General features: G+C 40.7%; 3 protein-coding genes across 5 annotated transcripts in view; 1 reads left to right on the forward strand and 2 right to left on the reverse strand.

The window, feature by feature from the left end:
• ncor1 (nuclear receptor corepressor 1) overlaps nt 1–7,942 on the reverse strand; it is a 44,367-nt gene extending 36,425 nt beyond the window's left edge. For both annotated transcript variants that reach the window (XM_070916956.1, XM_070916955.1), the window contains exons 1-7: nt 7,832–7,942; nt 5,411–5,505; nt 4,112–4,319; nt 3,552–3,728; nt 2,237–2,350; nt 464–520; nt 256–308 (exon numbers count right to left, since the gene is read on the reverse strand). In XM_070916956.1, coding sequence (XP_070773057.1) covers nt 256–308; nt 464–520; nt 2,237–2,350; nt 3,552–3,728; nt 4,112–4,319; nt 5,411–5,505; nt 7,832–7,942 — 815 coding nt within the window. The remainder of the gene's footprint in view (nt 1–255; nt 309–463; nt 521–2,236; nt 2,351–3,551; nt 3,729–4,111; nt 4,320–5,410; nt 5,506–7,831) is intronic.
• A 3,976-nt stretch (nt 7,943–11,918) lies between these two features.
• pigl (phosphatidylinositol glycan anchor biosynthesis, class L) lies at nt 11,919–24,923 on the forward strand. The gene is made up of 7 exons (XM_070917490.1): nt 11,919–12,177; nt 13,267–13,366; nt 20,035–20,125; nt 21,273–21,340; nt 22,449–22,480; nt 23,969–24,102; nt 24,437–24,923. The coding sequence occupies exons 1-7, from the start codon at nt 11,919–11,921 to the stop codon at nt 24,563–24,565; spliced, it is 813 nt and encodes a 270-aa protein (XP_070773591.1). The 3' UTR covers nt 24,566–24,923.
• On the reverse strand, nt 24,850–26,504 carry cenpv (centromere protein V). Of its 2 annotated transcripts, none has more exons than XM_070917492.1 (6): nt 26,403–26,504; nt 26,128–26,246; nt 25,954–26,046; nt 25,654–25,723; nt 25,460–25,574; nt 24,850–25,117 (listed from the first exon to the last, which is right to left on the reverse strand). In XM_070917492.1, exons 3-6 carry the CDS (start codon nt 26,043–26,045, stop codon nt 24,963–24,965), a joined length of 432 nt encoding a protein of 143 aa, XP_070773593.1. In that variant the 5' UTR covers nt 26,046; nt 26,128–26,246; nt 26,403–26,504; the 3' UTR covers nt 24,850–24,962. The 2 variants fall into 2 exon arrangements, with proteins under 2 accessions (XP_070773593.1, XP_070773592.1); XM_070917491.1 differs by having other exon boundaries at nt 26,128–26,249; nt 26,403–26,435.
• Between the last annotated feature and the right edge of the window lie 768 nt (nt 26,505–27,272).

Below are 27,272 nucleotides of genomic sequence, written 5' to 3' on the forward strand. Positions count from 1 at the left end.
CCTTTCTCTATCACTATCTGCTTGGTGTTGGTAAGGCAACTCAAGCGGGTGACTCAGCAATCAGATTAGACAGAATTATCAGCTGGGTTTATCTAGCTGAGGTCAGCATTACCCCTAGCACCTTCCTCAGCTGAGATGTTTCCAAACCTGTTAGTGTGGTAAGCAACATGTCTGCTGCAATGTTCTCGCACTTCTCGTCGGCAAGGCCGACAGATGTTCATGAGATGGATCTATGGAACAAACATAGATACTCACGTCTTGATGTTGTCATGGTACACCTTTGTGTCTGACGGCTGGTTGTACAGGGGCTAAGAAGGGAAACAACAGACCAGGAACAGGTAGTGGATTAATCATTAGCTATTAGGCAAGCAGTAATATCTAAGTTCCTACTGAGCTAGTGTTACCTTGTCCTCAAATCTCATGCAAGGGCAAAAAAAATACAATAAACCATTAAACCACATACCAGCTCAACCTTAGGACCAAGACCTTCCAGTATTTTATGGGCCTCTTCAGCTTTTTTCTAGAAAAAAAAGAGCAAAAGTTCAGATCTTAATTACAGGGTCCACAAAAAGTAAAGAGAAACAATTTGAGCGTATTCAAAAAGGAAATCTGGAAAAACTTCCCACCTGACAGTCTATATCATGTGTGTGTGTTATACTCTTAGACATTTTCGTGGGTACAGCCTAACAGAAGCTTCAATTAACACAGCAGCACACAACATGTGGCCATGCATTGGTTAAAACATTTTTACAGCAATTTCGATTTTCGATAAGTTACTGATCAAGGGAGTGATCTGGAGGTCTATCATAAAAATAAAAGGGCAAAGAGTCAGGAAAACCATAAACTCAAAATAAACCTTCAGTCCTGATTAAAGAAAAAATTTGCTTGTTTGATCATTTTTAGATGCATTTAATTTGCTCTTGATTGCTAAATTGATCAATTGGAGAAGTGAGCAGCTGCACCTGCCTGAAAGAAGTGATACACGGTCCAAGAAAAAAAAAACTAAAATAAAACAGAACAAAGAATGTTACTGCTGCAGCATAATTAATAGGTTTGGCAACAACATTTTTCCAGGATCAGTGCAGACTGTCTGCTTATTCAAGATCATCAGAATTATACTGAATAATTCCCCTTTCATAAGCCTACATCTACAGACTGAGACAAACAACCACAGCTGCCAGACGAAATGCTGTGTGTGCACAGTACTGGAGCAGCTTTACAGCCTAAAGGGTTAATGGCTGATTGAGAAGGAAGGCGTGTCTCAGCACTCTCCTACCACAACATTGTCTGACAGACTTGAACTACAGTGACCTCCATAAACACACACTCACTAACTTCCCTATTGTTCAACTGAAAAACAGATAATGAGGCCTGCCTTTGCCCTTGACTTTAGTTGTTTTGTTTGTTTTTTTTAATTAGGAAATATCTGACAAAGTAACACTGCAGTAAAAACATGGTTACTTTCAAACAATAAAAAAACCACAGGATGTTTCAACAGCAGGCTAGCTTGAATATTATTTCTGAAAATGAAAACATCCCTATGACAAATACTTCGACAGAGGTGGGGATACTCGAGCAAACATTCAAGTCATATCTTGTCATGTCCACCACCTTTTTTTTTTTTCTTTTTTTTTTTAAATAGCACTACTAAAGACGTTCCGACAAAATCACATTGCATTTCCTTTATCTGCTCCATCATAAAAGCCTCCCACTGGTTTGCAGGCAGACAACTTAAATGTAAAGCAGCAGCAGCAGCAGGAAACGTTCAGTTTGCAACAGCAGCAACTTAACACAGTTCAGATACGGCTGAAAGCAATCAGTAGTATCAGTAAAATAGGGCTAATATAATACAGGCACATAAGAGTGAAACTTAACTCCAAACCACAGAGATTCAGTAAGAGGCTACAGAAAGTACTGAGAGACAGACTTAAAGACACGAGTTCAGCCATCAGTTTAGCATAAAATGGCTTGGTTTGAGGGAAGAGACTGTCACTGGTTAGGCGTGGTCGCCATGGTTATCCCCTGCTGTGAGGAGGCAGTGGAAACGCATGTGTTCTGAGCTTGGTGTGCCCGGACCGGTGGAAAAAAACAAAAGTAACTTCTTCCAGCTTTGAGGATACACAGAGACGACAGATAACAAACTGCAATTGTTTAGAACACAAACAAAAAGGACTGAGGAGAACTGAGGAGCACTAATGTTGTCAGTGTGTCTTGGTGTTTGCAGCAGATGACTAACCCTGTTCTCATCGTAGATGATCTGGACTATGCTGCGGTGCTTGTGCTCCACTGGGGGAGGGGTCACTGGCTTTTCTGGCTCCACTGGCTTAGCTGCTTCCTCCTCCAGTTGTTGCTAAGAGACAACACCAACACAACATTTTGACCAATCGCACACAAGCAAGAGAAAACACACAAAATACACACAGGAAAATATGGGGGGGGGGCTCCTTTTTTCTATATATGACCCGATTAAACATGTTGGTTTGTATGGTTTTATCTGTATTCGTTTTCATCTGGAAAAAATGGTGGAAAACACTGACACATGTCCACTGTGTTGATCTGATATCTGAGGCCCATGCAGGCCAATTATTCTCTACAGAACTGGAGGTTTCTACCATTGAGGCCAATGCTGGACTGGTGAGTGCTTGGGAGGTCAATGTTTATAAGGTTGTGTAAACTACCAGGTTACAGGGACGAGATCAGGAGTTCCCGAAATACCTCAAATAAACAAATAAAAATCCCTGAAAATCATGAGAAAATGCAGACTGAAAAAAAAAAAACTGACAAGTACTCTCTCCGAGTGAAGATCAGCTTACATTCCTATCTAATGAGCCGAAATTCCAAAACAAGATAGCAGGAGAAAAACAGCCACAAACTAGATGAAAAACAAGTTAATCAAGATAGAAAGAAAGAATAAATAAATAAGCCTCTAGAAATCCTGTTTTTGAGAGCACGTTATTGAGACACACAGTAGATGGTGGGCACAAGCTTAGCCATAGATCTGTCTACGTATCCTATAGTCCAGGTGGACTGCTTTCAAACACTGTTGATGCAGACAAAGTAAAACCTGGAGCTCTGTGAGCTGATTAAAACTCCTCTCTGAGAAGACAACTAGCCTGCAGGGCTTAGCAGGAGCCTCCTCACCTGTTAGCAGAGCCTGTTAACATTGTCAACATCAAAGCTGGATTTTGCCAAAGCTACAAATAAAGCTGACTGAGATGACAATAATTACAATGATCTATTAACAATATTTCTATTCAGATTGTAGCAGGATTGAACTGTCACTAAATAAACAATTCAAATCACAACAGATACCAAAGTGAGTACAATCCCTTTCAGGTGAAGCCACTGTCAAAGCTGCTCTTTCAAAATGTAATTATTCCACTAAAGATAAATCAAGTACAAGACCTTTACAACTTCCACTGCGGTGGTTTACAATTACACATCATTTTATGAAAGCAATAAGCAATTTAAGCTTATTAAATGTTTTCTTATACAACATCCATTGTGTTTGATGCATGTGCAGAGATAAAGGGTTTTACTTGCTAACCAACCTGCTTTTTCTTCAGCTTGAAAATCTGCTGCTCCACTTTAGCAATCTCTCTGTCCACACGGTCCATACTCTGAATCAGCTCCTCCTTGGATAGTTTGGAGGGAGAAGCATCCTGTTCTTCCCCCATGTGTAGTGCATGTCCTCCTGGGGACTCCACTTTGACAGTGAACTGAGATTCCTGGCAAAAAAAACAACAAGGTTCACTGAGCTTAAAAAAACTACAGCAGAGGATCTGTACAAAACCAAATGATTCCATTCAGTCCCCGTGGCCAATGAGGCGATGTCAGAAAAGGTCCTATCTTTTGGTGGGGACTGTATCGATCTAAAACTATTATACACAAACACATTCTGACATAATAAATCACAGAGAGGAGTCAGAAGTTCTTTCTCATTATGAGGAGAGGGCTATGACAGTTCACAGCAGCTGTAAATCAAGTTGTAGTTCAACTACAGAAGTGTCACCTGACTAACTCAGTTTGTTGCTGTATAGGCAAAAACACAACTGAGACCAAATATGGCTTCTTGGTTTGCAGAAGGGAGGTGAAGAGGAACAGCGCCCACCTTTTTGACCTCCACACTGGCTCTAAGACTGTCCTGTACTGTATGGGTTAAGGGCAGGACAATACCCCCAGCAGTGGGGGGGGTGCGGGTGATGTGGGCCTCAGCAACAGTCTCCATGCGAGGGCGTTTAGCCTCCAAGGCCTCATGCTCAGGCTGGGCTGTGATGGAGTGAAACTGCTGTTCGTAACCATGGCGTCTCTCTGGAGGCCTGAAGAACAGAAGTAAACAAGAAATTTACAGACATATCAGAAGCTACATCCGGCAGTCTGGATGTATGTTTCCCAAACTGTAATCTGGGGAAAGCGTCCCTGAGGGAGTGCAAAAGGAAAAACAAGTCTGAAATACAGACCCTGATATTAAAAGAATTTAAAAAACCCTCATCTGGACGGCACATATGAGGATGCAGTTATCATCTGTCAGATATTTAGGCAGCAGGCCGGATATTTGAAGTGAAGCCCAGAGCTTTCCATAAGCGCCGGCTGCCGGCCAAACAGCCGACTACTCATGGGGTCCAGGCGGCTACTTTATTATATTCATTTTTGATTCTAATAAAATAGTTTTGATAAGCAAATTGAGAGTCATTATGCGTGTACATTTTACGAACACTAGCCACCATTTCAAAACAATGCGGCCATGATGATAGAGAGTCGTGCCCGCCCTCCACGTGAGTACAAAACGGTGGGTCGTCTTCAGTGTTAAACGTTACATATTAGCAAAATAATTGATGACAAAACCCATTAAAAGTTGCATCGATTGCACAGATAGGGGACATCCTCATTAGACGGTGGCAGCAACCTGATAATTGTGCAATAAGCATTAAAAAAGCGCTGCATTTTCCATATATGTCACACAGATGTTTATGGGCTTAAAGAATGAACGAATGAATGAATTATCTTTATTTACATTGTGCTTTTTACAGCAGAGCCATCTCTAAGACGCATTGCAAACACACACGAAAACAGACAATGGCGTCACAGTAACAGGCCTGTGTCATATGAGGAAGATGTCAGCTGCTCAGCCTCACACTGTAATCTTATAGTTTAAAATGTCGAGAACGCTTTTGTATTTTTTGTTATTGACCAATTATGCAAACTAATGTCAGATGCCCAAAATCATGTTTTAAAAACAAAATATGATGTGTTGAAAATTCCTGCAGTTATATATGAGCAAGGGTCAGCGTACATAATGAAATAGAGGCATTAGAAGGTGCCAGAGGCCACCAAATTCTAGCTTATACGAACAACATTTTTAGCTAGCTGGCTACTCTATATCCTTGTGGAAAGCCCTGGAAGCCCTTACCTTTCAGTTCCAGGGTGGAATTCAGACAGTAAAGATGGTCTTCTCCGACCCTGTGGATCTTGCATGTGAGTCCGATAGTCTGGGACGGAGAAATCCTGAAGGCAAAAAGTACATACCACAAACAACTTTATAAAGCAATCTGATCAGGGTCACGACAGTATGAAAGGGTGGGAGTCTGGTGTAAAGCAATGGACAGATCTGCTGACCAAAAGAAAAGAAAAAAAAACTACATCATGCATTATCTGACTATAACAATGCACTTCACAGATGCAGAGAGGCAAAGTCCTGTCTACACCGGACAACACATCCATCTGAGGCAACAGATAGGCTTCAGTTTTAAATCAATACAGCTGTCTACACTGGCTGCTTCATTCACATTTTAGACACTGTGTAACTGGGACCTGAAGCATCATTTTAGGTGTCAACTTGCACAAGTAACGACACCAATTATGTATTGGGCAGTGAGCGCTGTTAAAAGTTGTCTGAGGGGCGTCCTGGTGGCCTCTGGGTTTATGGCACTGACCATTTAATTGCAACGTCCCCAGTTCAAGGCCAGCTGGGGATCTTTGTTGCACGTCACCCCCCCTCTCACCCACCTCATTTCCTGTAAGCTCTCTCTGCTGTACTCAATCTAATAAAAGGCAGGATTCCCAATGAACTCAGTGGGCATTTTTAGACCGACATAGACACAATGTCAGCATTTGGAGGTCTAATTGCTAAATATCAAAAAGAGGAGGCGGTGCCCATGTAGCTTAGAATAAGAACAGAATACCACAGTATCAGGTCTAAGCTTACCAGAAAGATGAAAGAAAAAATATATAATCAACGTAATAGTATAGTAGGGCTGGACCACGGGTGAGGCAAGACTTCGCCCCTCTTTCAAACATCTCATCAGTCAGCGCACAATGTAATTACAGAAACCTGTAGCACTGCTCCTATCTGGCTGATTAAAATGCATTTTGTTGATGTCAAGAACATTGATTAAAACCTTTTTAATACCCTAAAGCTTTTATCAAAAAGTTATTGGGTAAAGAACACATAAATGTTATCAGCCCAGTGTGACCTCCAAACAAACCAGAACAAGCAAATGCAGTTACAGGGAACATTTCCAAACTCCTGTTCCCCCCCCCCCAGATTTAAGCAAACAATCCAAATGCCCAGAAATGTACCCCTCACCGTTTTCTGTGAAAGTAAGCTTCTAAGAAGTATGTCATCCACAATGGCTAACAAACATTATCCAATATTCGCAACAGACAAATGAACATGAAACTGGAAAGTGAGCTGCAATTAAATACTATACAAACTTTATAGAGCTGTGTAATTAGGGTTAGGACTGAACTGAAGTGTTCAGTATTGAGACCATGATTATCATGATTATTTATTCATCTTAATTACATTTCACTTTGACAAAAAACTCTTACAGTTTAATACATACACCTCTAAACATGCCTCAGTTGTACAAATATTAAAAGACAATGTCTTTCTTCACATGAAGATAGTTACTTATTAGAGTTAAAATATTAATGAAACCAGATTCAATAAAAAAAACATTTACACTAATAACAATGCCACAACAGCAAGCAAGTAAAATCAGATACATTTAACTTGCAGGTTGTCTACAGCATTTTCACTACAGCTGCAGCTGGGTTTGGGCAACTGAGAGCCCTTAGGCTAAAGCCACAACGAACAAGGCGAGCTAGACGGCACCGCCACCTCCAACTCATTTTCTGTTGAAGCTGCAAATCAGTCGTGAAGAGGTCAGCGGATGCATGTTACCTTTTCAGATTAACTGTCAACACAGGTCCAGCCCAAAAGCCTTGTTTAGCAAATATCTTTGAACTTCTCCCAGGACTGCCCCACAACATGCTCATAGATTTAATACAGGTAAACTCTTGTTAGTCCCCTTATCTTCAAATTTTACTAGTTACTTTGTTTTTGCACTTCACTGGAACAATCTCTTCATCCAGGCAATCATCAGTAATGCTGAATTTAAAGTCTGAACCTAGCCTCACTGGTCTTTTCTTGTCTATCTCACCAGAGCCCCAAATCACAAAAAAAAGGAATAATCCTTATTTCGAATGCTAGCGGGCCTCTCACTTACCACACATGGAACTGCTGGGTGACTTCCCTGACCATGTATGAAAGAGAAAGTACTAAAACCGCATGCAGCTCTGACTGTAAATGAAAACATATATAGCAATAGTCCAACTCCAGCCCAATACTTTTAATAGAAAATCAGGCTCAATCTGGCTCAAATCCTCCATCAGGAATGGTTCCAACACAACAATCACAATGTATTATCTTGAATTAAATCCTGGCCCAGTGATGGTTAGAGGGCCATAGTAAAGGTTCAGCTCTAAGTAGACATACTACAAATGTGACTGTTAGCTCAAATACAACAATACAGAAGGAAGGTTTTACCTGTTGGTGGCGCGTGCTGCTGAAGGTGTACTGGACAGAATGTGGTGGGTATCGGCTCTGCTCGCTGCTGAAGCTCCCCTGGCTGGGGGGGTAGCCCGAGCTACTGGACATCCTGGCTCAGTGCTAGCGGGCTGCTGCTGCTTCACGGATCAGAGATTTTAGCTAGACCATGTTCGGAGACACAAACCACCTGCGCCAAGACAAAAACATAAAATACTTTTTTTTAAAGTCACATTTTAGACATTAAGATGAATATATCAAAGCCTCTTAAATGTATTTCTGCCTGAGAAATAATCTAAGAAGAGAATCAGCCAACTAAGATGAAATCATACTAAGTTAGATTGACGTGCCACAAATCTTGACGATAGTACAGTGGTTAAAACACTGATCGTATTTGTCCAACCAAGTCAGTGCAGTCTGTTTCCATGCAGGAGAGTGTAGGCCTAAAGAACTACCCTGCTGGTATCATCTCTTGCTGCCAGTGTAGGTAATAAAGTTAGGATAAAATCCAAAATACACCACTAAGCTCTTGCTTTACCTTGCAGGTGTGTTAATCTAAGTGAAGGCTTTTAAACAAAAAGTGCAAGGATGATCTTGAACTGGTACATAAAAAAAAAAGTATGCTGTAGATAACAGTATTTCTGTGGGTGGAAGGAACAGGGGCCTGTTTTGTGTCAAAAACAGATGACGGAGTTAACTTGATTTGATTGTTGATAATTTGTTATTAGCCAGACGTTTTTTAAAGCCGTCTATAATGTATGTGGAACTGAAAAAGCTCAGACCTGCAAAAATGCAGGATTATTCAGAGTCGGCAGCATTATCAGCCAAAACCTTTTGAATCCCCTCCGTCCATCAAGCATTCAGATCTTCCCCAACCTTAACGGAGTTTTGTAAATTACAAATAATCCAGTGTTATTCTTAATTTGAACACATTTTACTTGAATTTATTCAAGTCAGACTGAATTACGATCAATTGTTCATGCAATTTCATCTCTTGAACAATCTGTTGTTTATCAAAGGGATTGGTAGGGTGTGTCCTTGCATAGTTATTTTTTTCAGATCTTAATTAACTTCTGCTGTGCAGCTGTGGTAAAAAGGTGTCATCTCTAAACTTACATGTCATGCCAACCAATCACATGAGCAGTGATCAAGGTTTCAGGTTGACATTATTTCAGAATAACATCTAATTGTTATCTAATATAATTAGATGTGGATTTCTTTGTTAATCTTGGATAAGATAAACAAAGCAATCCTCCACTTGTGTTAAGCAATGCATGAAGAACTGGACCCGGGACAGAGCCAAGAGGCATTGTAACACTTTTTGAAGAATGTCTGCTCTCTAAAAAAAGAAAACTTGATATCACACCTGATATCTCAGGACTTTGCAACTGAACAAACACAAAACTAGATTTTGTGATTTTGATTTATGAGTTAAAAAAAAAGTGCAACCAAACACACACGCAGGAAAAGTTTCTGCATGTTGGTTTCGAACAAACACGTCACTGGATTTCTTTGGGCTCTTTTTGTCATCCTATACAGGGATCCATCCATGTTCTGGTTGCTCTATCATTTTTACTCTAGGTCTGCAAGAGTTACAGCTTGACCACCATGCCAAGACATAATGATGCTAACCTCAGGGTTGGAAAAGCTACAACCATTGCCACCATAACCAGGGTGGGAAGCTGTTATTTTATTTTTTTCAATCCACAGGCCACTTTCACAATCACCCTTTCACAATCTGAGAAATTATACTAAAAACATCACCAGTGTCTTGACAAAGTGACTACCAACTGCATTGACTGCAGCTGGTAGATGTTTGGGCTGTTTTTACAATGAACTAAAGAGCTATTTTTATATTTATCATTTCCTATTTAAAATGACCTTTGTAAACCATAACAGCAGTAACAAAAAGGTTGTTATGCCCCATGTCTTCGACACAAAGCCAAAACCAAAGACGGGAATGTATGAATCTGGTTACTAAATGTATATGAGGCTATGTCTCATTTTCAGCAACACCTTTAGTTTTGAGCCAAACTAAGGGAGAACCAATAAGCTTGAAGCAAATTGTCAAATTTGAGAGGCAAAAATACATGTCAAAATGCAAAGGGCATATGATCTGAAACAGCACCCAGCAGCACTACAGCTGCCTCAAAATATTACAACCACCAAGCACCTTTTATGTTTTACTTTTACTGTTCTGTTACTCTAAACTTAACTTTACATAGTCTTGTCAAACCTGAGTTGAGCTGATACACCAAAACAACGATCAGTGAAACAGGAAAACATTTTTGGATTTTGTCATCGTTGAAGTGAGGCCTTGCTCCTTAGCAAATCTTCTACATTTTGTAGTATTGCAAACATATTATTTGCTCCTATGTGCTCACAATGAAAAAGAAAAACAGACCTCCTGGGTTCAAGCCTGTGTCACAGCATCCTCCCTCTTTAGCAAGATATTAAATCCCTGAATCTTTTTTATTACTCAAACCATCTGAGTAAGCAGGATGACATTAATGCTTGATGTTGCAGCCCGAGTTAGTGATCTGACTATCTATAACTTGTTTTTCAATTAACTTGCAAAGAGATCCATGATGGGAATCATTTAATTTACTTTACAGTATAAGCTGTATCCCTGTCTCATCTCTTTCAACATGCAGCACGAATGTAAAGAAACTGAGGCTACAGTACATTCGCTCCTGGGTGTTCCCCTTCCTCTGTCGTTTCCATTTCCACAGATTTTATTGTATTTTCCGGCGAGTATTTTAATGTTTAACGAGTAACGTTAGAGGCATGCAGTTTCAGGTTACAAAAATTACACAGCTTTCATCGTTTCACGATGAACTTCTTAGTGAAGTTAATTTTAGAAAGCAATGATTCATACACTGGTCTCTCTTATGATTCCCACACAAACCTAGCAGCCATGGTGAACTTCATGGCCTCATACAAAGCCTAGCAGAGAGGAACACTGCTGCTGTTTGCTGTTATTGTTGTCTTTTAACACCATACTGTCATGTACACGCAATTGGATTTGTAGCTTATCTTGGGGGATGGGTCTATTTCCACAACAGAGAGCTTTTCCGGAAATGCACCAAAAACATGCACAATAATAAGCGTCAACTTAAAAGTATATGCTACTTTAGCACTTCGGGGTGGTAACACGTCGTTTAAGATGTTGTTGTTGTCGCTAGCTAGCTAACTTAGCCTGTATTTCACCTTTGAATTCCCAACCACGTCGCCATCTTGCAAGGCAGATTTTCAGCGTAGACCGGGGCGCATAAATAGCGTGCTAATTAGACATGTTGCTTTGCTACATATTAGCGATCTGTACTCACCTCATATTTAGAAAATATACCGATGGCAGAGAAAGGTATCCCTGGGCAGAATTATGTGTCAATGGTTGATTGTAAATCCGCGGGTTATGAGCAGTGGGCGACTGGACAGACTGAAGGCTGCGCCGCATTTGTCGGTCGATGTCCTAACAGGGTAAAATAAATTGTCCCTACTTGGTTAAATCAACAGGGTACTGGCATGCCTCACATCTGTGTACGTACAAAGAAAATGATAAGCGGAAAATGTACAAAGTAAATAGACTGTTATGTCACTTTTCGAATAAATATCAAACATTTTCAATTTGGATTTTTATATACCTGCAAGGATAATGCAGTGTGACAACAAACTCTTCCCCTCAAACACTGTAATGTTCCTGGTATTTATAATTTTCACTTTTCAAAAACACAAATTTCGTTTGATTTACATACCTTTCATCCACATGTTCCAGGTCCTCTATATTCAAATACGCCATAAAATTATTCTGAATCATAATAATTTCTTTATTCTCCTAATAAATTGATTTAAACTCAAATGAACTGAGAAAGCGACAGTGACTCCAAGTGAGTAAAATACACTACTGCGAGGCTAAAAGTGGGCAGCTATTGCTTTGTTGGACTTAGTTATGATACTTCTTGCATTCATTGAGTAATAGGTAACGTTAGATATATCAGACAGACTGCCTATATGTCTTTACACGTGGAACCCTTTGCATGTTAGAGGTTTGTCTTTACACGGAGTGTTTACGTTAACGGTCAAAATAATGAACGTTTACCTGGTTTTCTTCATAGTTTTATCCTATCTGGTTTGGATAAAATGCATTTACTATCGACATCGGCGAACTTTGGTGAAGTCGTTGAAACATATAATGAACATTTTATCAAGCAGAGAAACAAACGGGGCTGATATCAGAGCTCTGATTGTAACTGCGCACCCGGATGATGAATGTATGTTCTTCGCGCCAACGATTATACGACTCGTTGAATTAAATGCCAGCGTTCATTTGCTGTGTTTATCTGAAGGTACGGTGACAGCACACTATTGTTTGCATAAATAACGTTAATAAGTCAATGTAAAGTTATAGAGATAGAATTATTAATCCCGTGCCTTGCTGCTAGCCAACGTTAGCTAGTTTTACTTACTTAATTTACTCATGTGACTCAACAGACAATAGTTTGCAAAATAGAAAAGTAAGATTGCCTTTAAAGACAGTGATATAGAAACTCTCCCAAAACAGTGTCGTGGCTTCATCAATCGTTGAGCAAAACATCACATACATACTCTATATAGTTACAATTTTTGTATTTCCATTATCAGTTTCATTTAAAGATGATTGCGCTGAGTCAGATTAAATAACTGACAGCATTATGCTGATCGATGCGTTTTACTTGTGAATTTTGAGTGACTCAATCACTCTCTACTGTCAACTATTGTAAGAGTTAAGAAAGCCGGCCTGGCTTTTTCCAGGGCGTTTGGAATGACTTCTTAAGGCCAAGGGTTGTTGAATTTTAGGTCAAATGTGAAAATCAAGAAGGGTAAATCTAAACTCACACAAATTTGAGTTTCAGGGTTTTCAACAGCAGCTAGCCTGTCTAGGAAATGCTTAACAATGTTGATGTCCATCTTGTTAAAAGTCAAAATAGACAAGGGCTTCTTAGATGAACTAAAGGCACTTTCACTTCCTGAAAAATGATGAGCCACATAAAAACATGGAAGTGCAAATGAAATCTTTCCAAAGTAAAACATTTGTCACCCAGCCCACTCAATTTTCAAAAGGTGGCATTGCTTGTACTAAATGAAGTAGAGAGTTTTGTTCTCCTGTATCTCAGTGTTTGGTACCTACAAACCTGATAGTGGTTATTTATTTAAAGTTATTAAAGGCTTTTCACATCTGTGCAGCACTGTATTTGATTTAGATCCATCATAACTGATGTTAGATGACCATTATTACCATTATTACATAGCTGAAGAAAATATGATATTTCAGAATCATTAAGAATGTTTCAAGTTGCACCTCGACAGAATCTACTGACAAAATTTAGACTTGTATTTACATTTTCCTTTCATTACGGTACATGTATAGCCTAATTTCTCCTCCAAATATTATACAGGAAACTACTACAATCAAGGAGCTCAACGTAAACAAGAACTTCTCAACAGCTGTGCCGTGTTGGGGATCCCGGACTCCAGAATCACCATAGTAAACCATAAGTAAGCAGCCGTCTGCACGAAACATACAGAACATTTCAGTTGTGTGCCTTTAATGGGGAAAACACTGAGTTTGTGTTGGCTAGTAAGAATGTGCACTGTTGAAAATTCAGATTTGTGTGTTAAACATGTTTGTATTGTACATGTCATTGCTGACTGAATTGTTAGCTAAACAATCATTTAACAAAATGTACGTATGCTGCCTTCAGTTCACGAGTCAGGTGTCTGCATGTCTGCCTGTTGGAGCCTATCAGTCCCTCCCCGCCACCCAGTGTCTATCAGAACAAATAGAGAGTAGACCGCAAATCACACCCATCCATTCTGAGCTGATGTAGCCCGGCCTGATGTATTACCTCAGTGTCACAGGCGAAGTAAATGTGTAGGCAGTGATAGGTCTGCCCTGTGGAACACAGAGCCCCCTAAAATGCTTTCAAATTTCAAACTGACATCTATATGCCCATCTATCTGTCTATAGTATATATCTCTTAAAAGTATAGTAAAGCAAGTTTTGAAATTATAATTAAATTAGTTTTGTTTGTTACTAACTTATTGTACTGTTAAGTTAAATAAAATAAAGTTGGTGGAACTATGATATTTGATTTTGCCTGTAATGTTTGCACCACTGAGCTGTCTATCAAGCTGTTTGAGCAGTCTTGATCGATAAGTCAATGTCAACGATCCCTAAAATAGTACATTTGCATATATATTTGGACTATAGGGCTGGTTAATTATTATTTTTCTGAGATAATTTCCTCACTGTTTCACTTCTAAATTAAACTGTTATATATTTTTGAGCTATCCAAATACAGTCCGTCTTTCATGAGCAGCCAGAAGATTTACTGACACGAAGCATCAGACTAGCATGGTCAATTTTTAGGGTTACATATCAAAGTGTCTGTTGGCTTTTTAATAGTGTTTCTTGTATTGGAAAACTTCTGAACTTATATGCTTCTCCGAGGCAGAGGATGAAATGAAGGGTGCCACTCTGTGTCCGTGGATCCCCTGCAATTTTCTTGTGCAGCTCTGTAGGGAAATTAGTGGTAAGAAAATAGTTGCACATTCCAACGTTTTGTTGCAGGAACACGACGCCCCAAAGAACATTTCTGGCTTTCGTTTGCTAGCTCTCATTCATCTTCGAGTACTAGAAAAGCAAATACATAATAAGGAGTTTTGACAGCAAATGAAAATGCATCACTTTACTGAATGAAATATTTGTAATTTTGTCACCAGGGAATGCCATGAATGATAGAAACAGATATAGTTCTTTCAGTGTGGCTGTAAATGCCTCCAAGTTAAAACAGACTTCACTCCTAACCATTGTCATTTCACACTCAAAGCGGTGAGCAGAAGTTCAAACTGTATTGTGGTTCAAATTCGTCTTCTGTTTTCTCCTACATTTTGTTTTGTTGTTGATGCAGCTGTAAGACTTTCAGTCTCCTGGCTGTGGCCATTGGCAAGGTCAAGTTACAGAGAAAGTAGTGGCAAAAGGTGATGTTGAAAGGGGGGATTTTTTCCCTGCAGCTTCCTTTGAAAATGTTTTGCGTTTCTAAGAACCTCTGAGCTGCCTACATGTGAGTCTCTACATGTTGGCTCACCAGGAGAGCTGCATGAACTCTGGCACCAACCTGGAACTCACAGTAATATGCTGGCAGCCTGCCCGGTTGTCTGCCCTAGAGAACATTGTTGATGTGTGTGTGCAGTCACACACACAGACTTCACCTTTTTATCATCTTGTGCACACAGAATAGAGCTGAACTTTGATCTCAGTGCTGTCTGCACTTCTGCTGAACTGGAGTGTAGCCCATTTTCCCTTTCTGTGTATTCTGTTGTTTGCCCAAAACACACACCTAATCAGCACTTTGAGAGCCCCACTCACTCATAACCAAGCTCTCTCGCTCTGCTCCACCCCTCCTCCTCCTCCTCCTCCTCCTCCTCCTCCTCCTCCTCCTCTTGTCCATGTCTGCTGAAGCCAACTGCCAAGGACTGTGGGATACATTTTGGCAATGCTCTGAGCACTGCTAATGTAGGTCATTCCAAGCTGTTTTTCTCTGTGTCTGAACATGGCTAGCCACACTTTGGCTTTGCTCTTAACCTTCTCTGCCCAAGTATGTGCAGATGTACATCCTTGACTTGACCCCTCCCTGTTTTTCGTACTGGTCATATTTATTGTGCACAAAGAAAGAACAAGATTCAGAGCAAAAAAAGGTGTCCAATCTTTTTTTCCTGTTTATGACTCGAATAGAGTAGAAACTAGAACATTTGAATAGAAACATTTACACTCAGTTGCCAGTTTATTAGATGCACCGAGCTAAAACAAATGCAGTCTAGTACAGCAGCCCTGCCATAAACTGTTTTGTTTAATGTCTGTAACTTGTGGTGCTGTTTAACTGTCTTGCATTATACTTGTGTTTATCCTCATTGATATAAATTGGATGGACAAAAGAAAAGAAAAGAAGAAATTTGAAAAAAGAATTTGATTTGCACCTAAATGAAAAATCATTTTCTATCTGTGCTATATAGATGGAGTTCACAGGACCACTACACACAGAGTGTGTGATTTCATATACTGCAATTCCATATCAGTCTTCTCCAAACTATTGATATTAACAGGACTCTTTTTTTTTTCTCCTTTACCACCAGCCCATGCTATGTACTGTAGCATTGTAACTTTTCATCATTGTTGTGTAAAAAGGAGCTTGGGACAAATGATTCAAGGGCCTTTGAATTTCCCAAATAGCTTGTACATCATAGTCCAAGTGTTTTGAAGGCAAACAATTGCAAAGTTCAATTTCATAACTTATTATTTCCTACATTTTCTCACACTGACAACTGCTTTGGTATTAAGCTACCAAGCTGTTGTCAGTGAGGAAACTGTAGATGGATACGGAACAAAATATGGATGGGTGGATGTGGGTCGATATAGTAAGCATATCTTGTCTTCTGCTGTTTTTCTAGTTGTGAAACAATGGTCCTGTAAGCCTCAGTGGTTTGGGTGATGACTGTTGTATAGAACTACAGAGACTAAATCACTGTTTGTCTGGCTTTCCTACAAACGTGTGCAGCGTTTAGATAATGGGCTTCATAAGATGGAGGTGAGTGTAGCTCATATACAGTAGTTGCGGTACTGATCTCCAGACAAATCTCTAGTGTTTAGGAGGCTTTCACTGAAGTCATCAAAGATAATGTCAAGCCTAAAACAAGCACAAGAGCCAAAGGACAAAACCTAGAGCAAATCCTCAGAGTTTGTGGGTTCAAGATATTTGCCTTGAGTTTGCATGCCAAGTTGGATATTATTTCTTGTGTGCCTTGGAAAGTCAGACAACTTGGGCTTCAGCTCACTTGTTTGCTTTGTCGTTCCAGTTTTTTTGGTCTTGTAATGACACTTCAAATCCTGTCTTGGTTCAAATAAATGTAATCCAGGCAGTGTATTCATATGAGACCAATTGAAAATCACATTGTAATAAAATTTAAAGGTTCCCTGTGGAGTTGTTGACCTCTGGTAGTGCTTTTGTTAGTGTTTTTCTATGAGTGGGTCCCTGTTTTGTTTATCTTGCGCACATGAGGACCCACATGCATGTGTGTACACACAAGTGACACAATACACATTACTGCAAATGGTTTCACACTATTCTACTAATCCACAGGTGGCAGTAACACGCCAAGTTAAGTAGCAATGTGCCAGCAAAGTCAGTGTAGAGGAAGACTGCTGGCAAGTTAACGTGGATGTAAACAATACTGGATTTAAAATGTTTTATGAGGAAGGAACACATTTGTGTCAAGGATACAGTTGTCAGTACCAGACTAGATGAATGTTGGTATGTCATTTTTGCAGTATGGGCTGTGTCTATGTACTACCATCTCATTCATCAGGGTAGTGTGGTGCACTGTATCCACTGGACTTTTGTTTCATGATGACAGATCTGGATGAGACTTGCTCACTCACAACTACAGCCTATGGAATAACAGGAATAACACGTGAATTCTGTTTTAAAATAGGATTTTCCCTTTAATGCTCACTGAATAGGACAGCTGTGTTGACAGTATCTGGGGCCCCAGTGCATGTTGGGGCCTTTGTGATCAAGCTCGATCTGAGCACGCTCTGCTGCCTCTCCACTTGCACTGGCTTGACCTCTGTCTGCTCCCTGCACTCGATTATATCTGCTCACTGCACAAATCCAACCATCCCACTCCTTCATTACATTATCCATCAGACTGAACTGAAGCAACTCTCCATCTCCCCCACCTCATTTCTCTCTAGCTTATAACAACTTGACTGTCCATGATAGCATGCTTCAGATTTACTTTAGTTCAATAAATCTACTCAGAAGTAAATTACAAACTGAACGCTTTTGTTTTTGATTGGATTAGTGTAATTCTCTGTTTGCATGTAAACAGAGAGCTCAGCACTAGTTTTTGGAAAGAAAAGCCACATTTGCTGCAGTAACACCCTATCCCCACACAAGGTTTAAATATACATTGATCAGTGGTAAAAATAGCCCTAGGTGATTTATAAGCACATGGCAGGGTGCAGTAAATAGTGGTGAGATGTTCCAGCGTTGCCACTGACCTCTGGCTGTGCTTTTATCCTAGATACATTTGTCACCAGCACACACTGGCCTCTGCATAGTCAAACAGTTAGTTTTCCCATTTACTGAGTCCTGCAGCCAGCAACAAACTGTAATTTTGTCACATTAGATTGCTCCTTTTCTGCACAACTTACTTTCAAAACAACACCAACAGCAATTTCCATGGTTAACAGCATTATTTCCATGGTTATTTTCATGACAGTTTATTACCTAAACACAAGTGGATACTGGCAAAACCTGCAACCGCAAATGTCTCTGAATCATTGTGAAACAACATCCGTCTATTGGTGTTGTTACTATAGTTGTAACTGCCTTATTACAGTGGGATATTGTGGGCGTACTGTCAGTTTGTAGTGGCATCTCAGCCATTCCCGGCAGGACATATAATCTGACTATGTGGACAGAAGTCTGGCAGTTTCACAGGCCTGTGGTCCATGTGACCAGACTAAACAAGCCCTCTCTCTCTCTCTCTCACACACACACACACATGCGCACACACACACTCACAGAATCCCCTTACTGGGCCAAAGTTCAACAACTGCATACAGATGCCTGCAAGCAATTAGACATCCACATGCAAAGCTACAAAGGGGGAGCTGTGGAGGTTACTCTAGGACATTTTGCACTGTTGCCAAGGCGAAGCTGACACTTAAGAAAGGTCAGGTGTCTTGTATCTTTTGTTCACCACCACCCCTCCCCCCAACGGGGTTGTGCTTAGCTGCAGTTGTCATGCTGTAAGGCAAAATTTCTAAAATAATAAATGAATAAATGCAACAGTGAGAAATGCAGCATTAAAAACGCAGATAGTGCTAGAGTGTAGCCAAGTTGCGAACTCATTATGATATTTCAGTAATTAATATTCATGCACTTTGGCCAAACTCTCACAAAATACTTGATCATATTTTGTTAGCTCTCTAAAACAGACCAAAATTAGGACATGAGGCTTGTGTATTAATTTAGGCAGTATTTAACATTTAAATGGTTTAAATATATGTTCTATTTCACAGCACCGTCCTACTGAGGCAAAAACACACACACACACACACCGCCCTTAAGATATGTCCCTGGTATCAAAGTGTCACAGCGGTGCATTCACTCAATGACAGACAGTTTTAAACTATCTCTGAACCCCCGACCCTCCACCTCTCCTCCCTGTGACATAGCCGACCCCCGCCCCTTACCCTGAAGCCTGACCCTCACATCACCGGCAGCCAATAGATTTGTGGCCTAATCCATCACTTCCCTCTCCAAGCTCAACTGTCCCGGCTCATTGTTAGCAACGAAGGGGAGGGGAACAACTGTTGACACACCTACCCCCACTTTATGCACTTATATATACATATGCATGCCACTCACACCACCCATGTGCTACCCCAAGTATACAACAACACGTCACGTCATTGGTCTTCCTGCTTATCTCGTCTAACCAAGCACTCCACAGTTTGGTATTTCAAACTGTCGCGCAGTCATGTCAGTTTCCTTTGTTGGTTGTGATTTTGATAAACTGGTATACAAACTGGATCTGCTCCACTTGAACCCTCGGGACTGTCTGCGTTTATTTTTACCACTTTTCTCCCTTTATTTTTTGGCTGGTTTCTCTTGAGTGCAAGCGGAATGTTGAACAACCATAGAAAACAATGCTTTTATTTTGTAAACTGAAGGGAAAAAAATCTGTTATTATTTCTGAAAAAAAGGGAGTCTCTGCATGTTTAGTAGGCAGAGACCATGGGCAGGCCAAGTTTGATGTTTGCTCCGTGTTGTTTCCAGGCTGCAGTTTCAGATGAACATGATGCTAAGGGCCCTCCGACCCTTAACCCCCAGGCCTTCCCAGCACTCCCTCGTGTTTGCATTCCACAACAGCCTTTTTGCAAATGCTGAGTTGAATCTGCATCGTGCAGAAAACTGGTGCTTGGAAAGGAAGAAGACTGCTCAGCCTAAGAAACACCCAGCATGCTTATGTTGTGTGGAATGCTCTTGACTTTCAGTTACATTCAGGTTACAATGCAGTCCCATATCTCTGTAAAACACTGTTCTAGTATTACTGTAACTGGGTAGATAACCAGAGCCCCTTTCTTTTCCCTCCAGAAAACTTCCTGACAACCCCAAAGCAGAATGGAGCATCTCATTGGTCTCTTCTGTAATTGTGAAGCACATAAGAGCTCACGCCTTCAACATGGTATGCTCAGCTCTGTGCTTAATTCTTGCCTTTGAAAGCAGTGGCTTTTCTGTCATTTCCTGTTTGATGTGAACACACAATTTCTCTGCCATTCTGTGTACAAAATCCATGTATTGTTTTGTTTTATACCATATGTTTTGGCACCACAGCTTTCTAGCTCATTATCCCAGTTTCACTGTGGTCTGTGTAATAATCCAGTCAGCCGCCGTCTTGTTTTGTCCAACTCAGACTGTGTTTTGAGCCTCCCTAAATATGAGGGGAAATGGCCTCTGCTGCAGTAGAAAGTTTGGATTCAATCTCCGAATTTACACAGAGATTCTTATCTTCCCCAGCGCAGTGCCGCACTATTAGCTAATGGGAATGTGGCAAATTTAGAATCAATGAATTTTCATCTGGTTTAACTCAACAAGGGCAGAAATAGTCAAATGCTCCGACAAACAGAAAGTACAGCAGCAATGACAAAAAGCCCCACAGTTCTTTAGAGAAGTTGATTACACACAGCTGGATTCTTCTATCCTGTAGTTGCTGATCTCTTTTTTCTTATCAAAGACGACAAACACACCGTCTCCTCCCATCCTGTTAGGCTCAGCAGCAAGACCAAAAAGTAGGCTAGAGAATCATCGTCTCTAACAAATATATATGCAGCATAAACGCACAAAAATAACAAACACGTCGATGTGACAAGTAGTTCACTTTTCCTGCTCTTAAACTGAATAATATTACCTCCCTGGTCTGACACCATGCCATCCCCTCGCTTCTCCATATTCAAGCCAGCAAGATTCAAAGTTCATGTTACTTATAAATTGTGGTTGGGAGCTTAAATTTGTACTTGATTGCAAAGACATAGTCATGGTAGAATACGCCTCTGCATAGCAAATGCCAAGTCTTTAGTCAAGCACTTTTTCTTTCCCTTTGACCTGATTTTTTTTTTTCACTTGCTTCCTCTGGTGTGCAAGCATGCACACAGAAAAAGGCTTTTAAATATCAGTTGTCAGCTGCCAAGCAGCTCCACAGTCAGACACAGAAACCCTTCCACTAACCCAAGAAAAATCTCTTCCTCTGTTTTTTCCTCCGTTTATTTAAATACACTTTTAGATAACCAGATTCTGGCTTTCCACCCACACAGTGAGATATTTTGTTGTTTCAGGTGCTGACCTTCGATGGAAGAGGAGTGAGCAGCCATGCCAATCACGTAGCCATCCATAAAGCTGTGAGGTACTGACTGAACTTCAAGGCTTTGCCATCAGACTTAAAGATGCCGTCCTCTGAGATATTATGTGGCTTACACATGCACACAGAAACCAGCCCACTCCACAATCATAAAACACCGTCCAGGAAAATGCAGAACATTTAGACTCACATCAACATCCATCTTTCCAAATGTTTTCCCCACAAAGATGCACCCACACACACACACACCATGTTTTTCAGAATTGGTCTGTTACATAGCTGAGAGGTCATCCAAACAGAGTCCTCAGAGGCACTCGGCTTTGCTCCCAGAGAGCAGTAGTAAATCCTGTCCCTGAAGTGGTGAGGTGGGAGGGCAGCTCTGGTTTGGAGAGACCAACCAAGCAAGTTGCATCAGACTGTTGGTTTAAAAAAAAAAAAAAAAAGTGTTTTGCACTATGAAGTGTTCGTTGCTGCCCCCATACTGCACCGATGCCTTAATTGTCTTCCGTGTTAGTCATGGCCTTTTCCCGTCGCTGAGCCTATATGGCTCTCCGTCAATCTGTGGGCCTCATCTGTTGATAAGATGTGAGCTCTCCAAATCACATCTCATGATTCCCATTAGGCTGGAACCCAGAGGAGACGTGCACTAGTTTCACATAGCTCCGAATCTCCATGGTTTTGTTTTTGTCAACATGTTCACAGCTATTGCGCAGGGAAATGCAAGTTTAGAGGAAAAACTTGGCCGTGCTCCCACCAAGACTTGAAGACGAGTTACTGTGGTAACAGTAGAATATGAAATGGAGAATCATGTTGTTGCTACACTGAAAAAAAAAAAACCTCCAGCACTCAATACAACATGACCCAAACACATACAATGGTAGATATTTAGCAGTAGCTTGGCTGCAGCACTGTGTGGGGTTTTCTGTGAGCTTACTTACTTAAGTAATTGACTTCTTACCCATTTGTGTTGTAATCAATCTAATCAAAAACTCTAATCTTAGTTACATATTGGCAAGTAGAAACATCACACTGTGGCCATATCTTGTAGAGGCTACCAACACAAACCCTGTCAGTAAAGGTGTATCTCTTTGACAATAATGTTTGCGTACTTGACATTTTCAATAGGTAACATTCTTCTTTTCTCCACCTGCAGCCATCTCGCTTACACTGGACAAGTACCCAATGGTAAGTTTGAGGTTTATATTTGTGCACTATATTTTATATATTTGTGTATCAGACGTCGGATTTACCAGTCTCTCTCAGAAAAGATGTCAGTAAAAGTAGAGGAACTTAATCCCAGTTGTGAAGCACGATGATAATAAGTACACATGTCCAGACAAAAGTTGTATTAATTATGAAGCTTCAAGTAGCACTACATTGAAGATACAGAAAGACAGAAGTGACTTCCTCACATGAGAGGCACCTCATCTCCAGTCTGCATTTTTCCACATTGGGAGCCCTGGAAAGTGCTGTAAACACCAGCTCAGACTTTGTAATTTGTTGATGTACAGCGCCCTCTTCTGTTTCAAAGGGTTGCCTGACTCTTGTGTCTCCTCTACCCATTTTGGTCTGCTGGTGGCAGCAGGAGGCCAGTTGGATATCAGGAACACCAGTTGCAGTACAAATGCTTGCTTTTCCAACGGTTTTCCCTCAAACCACATATGATGGTTTCATTCCAGATGTTCAGTTTTAAACTCTGTGTTATTGGCAGATGTTAAAATCCCTACATCTTTACTATCCAGACATAATGAAAATGTTTGCCAATTTGTCTTTTGATTTCAACTGCTTCTGAAAGGTCTCACGATGAAGCTCGTGGGGAATTTCAGAATGTGAAAGGAAAAGTAGGACAGAGAGGGGGCGACAGGCTGAGAGCTCATTACTTTGCTAGTTTGGTAAACATTGAGGCCCACAGAGCACACACACATTAATGTTTGAGTCGACAGCATGATAAGAAACAAGCATAGCAGGCCCGTGTAGTTAATCATATATGAGATCTCAACGGTAGCTGGAGAATGACAGGAAGGCATTATCATCCCAGCCCTGGGGCCACAGCAAGCACACTTTATTTAGGACAAAAACACTTCAGTCTGCCTGGCCCTCTTTAGCCTGCAGTGAGCAATCTTTAAAACAGCCGGTGTGTTATTAATCATGCTCTCTGGTTATTTATTACCAGACATTTACACCTCACCTGTTTGACTGGCCTTACTGAAGCCTCGAGGGGAGGCGGGAGAGAATTAGGCCCAACGTGATCGCAATAAGCCTCTTCACTTGGCTGTGCAGCAAGACTCATGGCTCACTACCAAAAGCTTTAACCCTTTTGTGGCCCACAAAGTCCTGCTTACAGTTGAACATTTCGGTACCATATTAACAATCTGTGCTCTGTAATATAATGTGATATTTTTGTAGTGGGTTTCCTGACGATACTACATCAAAACGATGTCACATAGGCACTTATAGCCCATACAGTCATTCTCACATTCTCAATTAACACAACCTACAGCTATGACACAAATGCTACACAGGAGCAACAGTCTAAGCATTAAAAAAAAAGAAGCATTGTATTACATTGTTATGAAACAGAACAACCTGAGAGAATGGCCTAGTTAACTGTCTGCTGCTGTAGTGAGCGTTTAACATATTAACAGCTAACTGGGTCTCTGTGGGTCCTCCCAGACTGCTGTTTTCTCTCCCTGGTGACTGTTGGCCTCCTCAGGAAGTACATCTCCTTCCTGGACCTTCCCCTCAGCTGGATGCTGCCCTCGTGTTTCCGCTGTATTATAGGCTCACAGGGCTACAGGCAAGCCAAGGTAAGCCTCCAAATAGACAGTTTGCTGGCAAGATGTGTCACTTTCTACTATTAGAGGGCACACGTTTTTAGCCCATGGTAATGAGGGTGCATACAGTATATGTGCTGAAGAAGCCAGAGTGGAGACAAGGTTTGTAAAAAGAGATGAGACAGCAAAGTGAGGAGTTGAGGATTGAAATGATCGTAGCGTATATGAGCTCATATACTACAAAGAAATAAATACATTTAAACTAAGCATCAGATTTTGACCACTATTGGCTGTTAATTGAGATCCTACAATATCAGTTATATAACATTTATATAACTTCTCAGACACAGCTCTCTTTTCTTTTCAGGAGGCCATGTTTTGTCATCGCACTCAACTCCTGTGGTTTCGTTACCTCTACATCGCCTTCTCCCGGTACATGTTCGTAAACACATTCCAAATGATCCCACAAGGACCAAAGAACCTGAAGATCTATTAAGTTAATGTCACCCAGATCCAGACGCACTGATTGTTACTCTGTTAGGTGTCCCGCTGCCTAACCACTCCAATACTGTGGTGGGAGTGAATTTAGCAATACTGTGGTGGGAGTGAATTTAGCAGCTGTTTACAAATGTGATGAGCTGTGTTGCTCACAGTGAATTAAGATTCCTTCAACACTTTATTGGCTAAAGTGGCCTGAATATTTTTCTGTAAGCACTTTCCATAACTAAAGCTGACAATACTTTTGAAATAACAGAAACTTCTTCTGCCGTTTTGCTACTGAAACAGCTTTATTGTTTTACACTGTATAAAACAACACTAGGGTTGCTGAAAATACTGTACAGTATTTCTGGTATACTGCTGATTAAAAACAGTTTGATTCTTGTATGGCAGTGTTATTTTGTTTCTCTCAGCTGGGCGTCTGCTGCAGGTTTAGACATGTCTCTGATGCTCTTGTGAGCTTGCATGCTTTCTTCCCATTTCTCCCCACAAAACTTCTCCACAGTGACACTGCGGACGGTACCTGGATCCAGACAGTGTGGAGCAACACCTGAGGAGAACAGCAAAGGAGAGCTCATTGATTTGCATATGAACAAACAAAACAGCCCATTGTCTCCAGCACATTTCACTCACAACTTGGCTTTACTGGCTCAATAATGCAAATTATTAGGCGTCATGGGTGGTTTCCTGATATCACTGTTATCCAACATAGATCTTTTATCTCCCATTGTGAACATAACATTTCTGTTTTCCACAATTACAATAAATATAGGGCATTAAAGAGCAGACCGGGTTGGTTAGTTTGGAGTGAACACAACAGAGTTGGTTTGGAGTAAACAGCAGGATGACGAAATAAGTGTGACTGTCTTGTGTCAGCGGCTGGGGGTCATACCATATCCATCAGGGTTGGAGCGTGGAGAGTAGAAACTTTGAACTCCACAGGTTTTACAGAAGGTGTGTTTAGCAACGTGTGTGTTAAACGTGTACGTGGTCAGATGATCTGACCCCTGGGAAGGAGCACAAAACATGACTCAGTTAAAATGCTTTTATGATTTTTAAGTTAAATTGCATCAAATCTTTTACTACCTGTAAGAGTGTGAAGTGGGTTTTTGGAACAATGAAATGATGGTTTTGTTTCTTTGTGCAAATGCTACAGCTGGAGAAACAGACATAAATCGGTTTGTATTCATTTGCTAAAAAGTGTAAAGCAACAAAATTCTAAGACGAAAGTTTTGGGATGAATATACATGTTTTTACCCAAACTTAAATATGTAGCTTCTGTGCCAGAATGACTACTAGTTAATTTTAGGTTTAAAATCATACATGTCTTGTTTTGTAGTGCAAACATAGATAATGAGACAATATCATTGAATTTAATATACGTACTTGCACTGGAAAACATGGAGGTCTGGGGAACTCTGGACTTCAAATCTAACAGCCCCACAGTGGCAGCCGCCTGTATGTCTAACAAGATCCATTCTGTAGGTAAAAAGAAAATAACAAATTACCTTGATGTATACATGTGCTCATATTTGAGTATTTAGGGATAGTAAGCCTTACTTTAGTCACTCTGATGTCAACAAGAAAAATAACAGGGATGAATCAACCCAACTCATTAAGTTCTTGTGAAACCTGTTGACGTGGAACTGGACGTCCCACCCAAAACAGTTCCAATCACCCTGCTGAAGAAAACACAATGACCCAAGTCAAAGTCCATCACTGATAAGAGCTACATTTACATTAAAAGCTTCTCAGCTAGTTACGCTGTTGACCCATTCACAGCTATTGATGTGGCCATTGAATATGTCAATTCAATTCAATTCAAAGGTGGGTACCTCTAAGAAAAGCCATCGTCAAGTATTGAGTCCTGAGCCGTGGACACTTTCATTTCATGTGATAAATAGTATCAGCTTCTACAGTACTCGGCTAGGCCTATGTCCTGCTTGAAAGATAGTTTTTCCTGGAACACTTGATTATTCCAAGCAAGGGGCCGTGCCAAGTACAGCAGACTAGCACAAACACATTCCTCAGAGGTTGAACTAGTTCAGCCAGAAGCCCAGCTCTGTGTTGGAAAGCACTGACGTGGTGTCACGGGCTGGGTGTCATATGACAGGCTGCTGGAGGGGAGGGGTAAGGGAATGTTGTGACCCAAATACATAAATTAGGACTCTCCCAGCTGTATCATATCTATGGCCCCAAAATAGAATCCCAGTGGTCTACAGACCCCCATCTGAGCTTTTGCGCTTTGATTTAACAGATTTAATTTGATTTACAGTGCCACAGTTGTCTCTAATAATGGTGGAGCTAAAAGTGGGGAGTCAAATCACTGATCAGTAGCCTACATGAAGCTGCCAGTAATTAAGTTACACAGAAATCTATAAATCTTTTACTATCTTGCCAGGGTCCTGTGTTGGTTGTGATTAACTCTGGAGACCACTGACCTAAATCTCAAATATACAATATGTTTAATGAGCTGGGTTACTTAAGTCCAGGAACATATCACAAAAACTCACCGTACTAAATGAAAAATCCTTGTCTGACTGACTTTAATGATACACTCTACTGCTATTTCACACAATCTTTAATCAGTGTTTAACTTGTGAGAATTTTCCAGTATCACAGGGGCGTTGACGTCTTGCCAGGCACAGTTAGACTTTCGCTCACGCCCTGTCTTGTGACTTTGACAATACAATGAATAATAAACA

The sequence above is a fragment of the Enoplosus armatus genome, chromosome 13, assembly GCF_043641665.1.
Source record: "Enoplosus armatus isolate fEnoArm2 chromosome 13, fEnoArm2.hap1, whole genome shotgun sequence".
NCBI classification, from domain to species: domain Eukaryota; kingdom Metazoa; phylum Chordata; class Actinopteri; order Centrarchiformes; family Enoplosidae; genus Enoplosus; species Enoplosus armatus.